The following is a 5,478-nucleotide window of genomic DNA, read 5'->3' on the forward strand; positions in this document are numbered from 1 at the left end:
TGTGGACTAATGACAGATGAAGTTATAATCCCGAATCCCTTTTTTAATTGGGACTTTGACAGTAGCTATTGGATAAACACACACTTATTTTTAGGCTATGTCTTTAGACCCTATGTTCATAAATCAGTTGTGCACAATAATGAATGAGAAAATAAAAAAAAACAATTAATAAGTAAAACAATTAACAATGTTACCAAATTAAAAATTATTGGTAGGAAAAAATTACTTAAGAACATAATTTTGAGCCTTATTTTTAAAATAATCAATGAATTTAAAATAATGTATGATAACAAAACCAAACAAATAATGCATAACAATTAATAAAGAAAAAAAAGAAAACAATCAATAAAAAAAGCAATTAATAAGGATACCAAAGTAAATTCACAATAAAAGCTACATAATAGATAATATAATAGATAATAGATAATAGATAATAGATATATATAATGGGTGCGTGAGATAACTTGACACAATCTATATGTATATTTTAAAACAATACTTTTGACATAAATTTAATAATTTTTCATAAGTCGGATCGGATAAAAAAATATAAAACCGAACGATTGTCGTTTTACCAAAAGCTATAGCTGGTGGTAATGATGAAACTCAAATCTTTTAAATGTCCGGCAGCTCAACTCAAGCGTCATGGTTCGATCGCTCTACCCATAAGGATCAATTATTGCATCCCAACAAAAAAAAAATTATTTCATAAAACTGACCCGTGAAAGAGCAGTCTAATAATAATTCTGTGTCAAATTTGATTGCGATTTTATGGATTGCTTATAAATTATTTATTCACATTAATCAAATAAATAATTATTTATCTAATATCAATCCAATCATTCAACAAAATTACAATACTATCCTTCATATCTTTGTTTTTTTTTATTTATGTTATTTATTGAAAATGGATGAAAATATTATTTTATCACCTTATCCTAAAATTAGCCAATCAAAGCAAACATATAATGTTCAATATTTTCCCACGTCCAATCGAATACTTTAAGAATCAAAATATTATTTTTCTATACAATCCCATCAATTCCTATCATCCAACGACCCTTTTAAAAATCTCAATCTTTGAATTCACACCCTTTGATTATTATTCCTCCAATTGTTTTTTTAGCTTACTAAACATTTGGGGGGAAAAAAATGGTTCGTATTTTTTTTAAAGATTGAATGGAGTTGTAATATGATGTGTTTAATATAAAATATATGATTATGATACTTTTTGGGAGACTAATTTGAAAATATACACGTGGGGATTTAATTAAATAAAATTTAGTTATAGTTTAACTATCATTAAATAAATACGTTTCTCTATAAGTTCAAAATTTATAATAATGACATCTACATTTACAGCTTAGACCAATTCTCTCAAAAATTAATTATAGTAATAATAAAATATAATTATAGTTAATTTAACTAAACCTGATCTTTTCTTGGCAACGCAGGTGAGTTAATGGCCGAGAAGATTCCGACTTCCGAGGAAGGACTTTGGAAAAATCCTGCCTGTGTTCTTGAAACAATATCATATGATTTTCAGCAATTCAACTGTGATCGATTTTCGAACCGTGTGAAATTGATTGTTCAGTGAACAAATAAGGGAAATTCGATATTTTATTATTTAATGACAGAGAAGTAGTACAACGTAAAGATACATATCACCCAACGTTAGCAGATAAATTTATGTTCTCTGCGCGCGGTTTATTTCAAGGAAAATGCTAAATCAAAGCTAGCTTGTTTAAAATTTAAACATTTTTTTGAAAAAATCATTTCAGTACTCAACGGAATTTAATACGTGAAAAATGACAATCAAACAGTACAGTGGTCCATTGGTTAATGCCAGCCAGATAATGAAAATGAGTTCCAATAATGCAAACATATCTGCAGAAATGTGGTATTTAATATCAGCCAGACAATTGAAGAAAGTAAATAATTATGTTAAAAATGGCTTCACTGTTTCTTCTTCTCTTCTTCCTTTTCGCGTTCCATTTCCATCAAAACACAGCGCAACAGAGCATTTTACAAACTTATATCATCCATGTGAAGTTGCCAGAAGGCAGTAATGACTTCTTTCCAGGGGGATCACCTGCCTTGGAAAGCTGGTATGGTTCATTTTTGGATGGGATACAGTTACTGGATACAAAGACTACACCATCTCGTATGGTGTACATGTATCGAAACGTAATCACGGGATTTGCGGCTAAGTTATATCCACATGAAGTTAAGGAAATGGAGAAGAAAGAAGGATTTTTGCACGCCACGCTCGAGCAAAAATACGCTTTACATACAACTCGCAGCCCCAACTTTTTAGGATTGTATCGGAATGTTGGTGCTTGGCCCGCCTCCAACTATGGAAAGGGTGTGATTATAGGAGTGGTGGACACTGGGATAAAGCCTGGACATCCGTCGTTCAGCGCAGAAAACGTTCCTCCGCCGCCCGCGAAATGGAAGGGGAAATGTGAGCTGAAAAGTACTGTTTCATGTAACAACAAGATTATTGGTGCCAGGAACTTCGCAAGGGATGATCCAGGGGAGCCTCTGGACAATGGTGGGCACGGAACTCACATGGCCAGCATAGCTGCCGGAAACTTTGTCCCTGGAGCCAACGTATATGGCCAAGCCAATGGCACAGCATCTGGCATGGCTCCTCTGGCTCACCTTGCCATTTACAAAGCATGTCTCAAACTGGTCTGTTACAGCAGCGACGTATTGGCTGCAATGGATGCGGCCATAGAGGACGGCGTCGACATTCTCTCTCTTTCTATTGGTATCACAACATATGTTCAAATCTATGAAGACAATATAGCATTGGGTGCATTTTCGGCCATGAAGAAGGGAATATTTGTGAGCTGCTCTGGTGGTAACAGCAGCCAATTGTCCAATGGTGCTCCCTGGATTCTTACCGTTGGCGCTAGCACGATCGACAGAAAGATTGGTGTTAGATTACTGCTTGGAAACGACGATGACTATGATGGTCAGACGCTGTACCAACCCAAGAATTTTGAACCCAGCTTCAGGAGAATAATTTATCCCGGCAGCAGCGGCCGAAATGCGTCGTTATGTCTTCCTGGATCATTGGACGACATAGATGTAACGGGAAAGCTAGTAGTGTGTGACGCAGGTGGACCAACAAATCACTTAGAGAAAGGCCGCGTGGTTGGAGATGCTGGCGGAGCAGGGATGATCCTGGTAAATGAAAAGCTCAGAGGATACACCATTTTTGCCGAGAACCAGGTGCTTCCAGCGGTAGAAATTAGTTACGCTTCGGGACAGAGTATTAAATCATATATAAACTCAACTTTCTCTCCGATTGCTAAGCTTTTATTCAGAGGGACGGTGATTGGAGACAAAACGGCTCCAAGTGTTCCATATTTTTCCTGCAGAGGTCCCAATCCTGCAAGTCCAGGGATCCTGAAGCCCGATATTATCGGCCCTGGTTTGAACATCCTAGCAGCATGGCCTAAATCCGTGGACAACAAAAGCGAACAGCAGGCAACTTTTAACATGCTGACGGGAAATTCATTGCCCTGCCCTCACCTCAGCGGCATCGCGGCCCTGATCAAAAGTTCGCATCCCGATTGGTCTCCTGCCATGATCAAGTCGGCCATCATGACATCTGCCACCCAAACAAACCTCAATCAAGGTCGTATTCTGGACGAAACAACAAACCAGACCGCGGACATATTCGCCATCGGAGCCGGACTCGTGAATCCGACGAGAGCCCTGGACCCAGGGCTCGTTCACGACATTTCGACCAATGATTACATCTCTTACTTGTGTAATTTGTTCACAGAAAAACAGGTAGCGATCATCGTTCGCCGTAGTATCGACTGCAACGCTTCTGAGTACAAAGGATTCCCAGAAGCAGAGCTGAATTATCCGTCACTTTCTGTGGAGCTGAGTGATTCCCAAATAAGTCTATATTCCAGGACAGTGACAAACGTTGGCGATGCAAATTCAGTGTATGATGTAAAAATTGAAGATATCCCAAATGTGGGTGTGGCAGTGGAACCCAAGTCGCTTACATTCACAAAGGTGGGAGAAAAGAAGACATATCATATTTCGTTTGCCAGGTTTTCGTGCGACAAAACTGACCACTCTTACGTTGAAGGATCCATCACATGGGTTTCTCCCAAGCACTCCGTTCGAATACCGATTTCCGTAAAATTGGTAACAAAAGGTTATCTCACAAGTTAAAGATCATCTTTGCATGTACAACGAGGCTTACACACACATTGGATTATAAAATGTATTTGAAATTATAAAATTATCCTAAATGCAGAGTTTTTTCACATTGATATTTTGTCATTTCAAATCTGATTTTAATCCAATTTGTGAACTTCTTTTTACGTATAGCATTTCCCTAATAAATATATGGAAAATGTTATATGTACGAATTGAGTTACAAATTGGGTTACAAAATGCATTTGAAATTATAAAATTATTTTTGAACTTTGTTTGAAAAAAATCTTTTCAAAGTGCATTTAAAATAGTTTTTTAATTTCAAATGCTCTAATTTGTAACTCAATTTGCACATAAGATTTGCATAACCCTATATATTATATATATATATATATATACAATTTTGTTATGGTGAGCAACCACCGTGAGCACTTCTGTGAGCACCGCTGATGTGACATCTTATGCATCTAATAGATGAACGCCACGTGAGTAGGTGCTCATAAAAGTGCTCACGATGGTTGCTCACCATAGCAAAACTCTCTCTCTCTATATATATATATATATAATGTATGTACTAAGTGCATGGTCTAGTAACCCAGGGTAAGTTTATTCTCATGCAATAAGGTCTCATATCTTACGTTTAGTTGGATTGACGACTGATGAGACTATAAATAATGTGTGAGTATTAAACTATTGAATAAGGTGTGGAATAATATGTTCGGTTTGAATGATTGATTAAATTTGGGATATGATTGTAAATGATGATTTTGTATTTTTCGATAATTAATTTATATAATTTTACTTCTATAACCAAATAGATTTAAAATTCATAGATTTGAAGTTCATCCATCTAAAACACAACTTTAGGTTGCGTTTGGATTTAGAGATTTTAATTTCATGGATTTCGATTTTATTTCTTTGTTAATAATGAAATACTAGATCAAATTCTAAATTTATACACTACTTAAAGAACTGGCTAATGTGACACTTTGTATATTCAGTAAATGAATGTCATATCAGTCGGTGCTCACGTAGTTGTCTACTGCGGTTTCCTAGGAAATCAAAATTATATATATATTGTAGTTGTCTACGGCGGTTTCCTAGGAAATCAAAACTATAAATATATATATATATATAGAGGAATTTTCAGCTGTCCAACCATGTTTTTCCACTTGGTCCGCGACCACAAAAACCCGGTAGTGGGTTTAAGTGATGCGAAAAAAACAAAAACCACTAAAACCCATCGCGGACCAAGTGAAAAAACATAGTTGGACAGCTGAAATTTTTTTT

At 36.0% G+C, this 5,478-nt stretch overlaps 1 protein-coding gene across 2 annotated transcripts; it reads left to right on the plus strand.

Moving 5' to 3' along the window:
• The first annotated feature begins 1,913 nt into the window (after window positions 1-1,913).
• Window positions 1,914-4,565, plus strand: LOC140889943 (subtilisin-like protease). 2 transcript variants are annotated; one of them, XM_073297694.1, is made up of 2 exons: window positions 1,914-3,649; window positions 3,740-4,565. In XM_073297694.1, exons 1-2 carry the CDS (start codon window positions 1,942-1,944, stop codon window positions 4,201-4,203), a joined length of 2,172 nt encoding a protein of 723 aa, XP_073153795.1. In that variant the 5' UTR covers window positions 1,914-1,941; the 3' UTR covers window positions 4,204-4,565. The 2 variants fall into 2 exon arrangements, with proteins under 2 accessions (XP_073153795.1, XP_073153791.1); XM_073297690.1 differs by having other exon boundaries at window positions 1,915-4,564.
• The last annotated feature ends 913 nt before the right edge of the window (window positions 4,566-5,478 follow it).

This window comes from Henckelia pumila, chromosome 1 (assembly GCF_033568475.1).
Source record: "Henckelia pumila isolate YLH828 chromosome 1, ASM3356847v2, whole genome shotgun sequence".
Classification (NCBI taxonomy): domain Eukaryota; kingdom Viridiplantae; phylum Streptophyta; class Magnoliopsida; order Lamiales; family Gesneriaceae; genus Henckelia; species Henckelia pumila.

Coding starts and splice junctions, on each gene's coding strand:
- LOC140889943 (XM_073297690.1), top strand. CDS start 1,942: ATGTTAAAAATGGCTTCACTGTTTCTTCTTCTCTTCTTCCTTTTCGCG.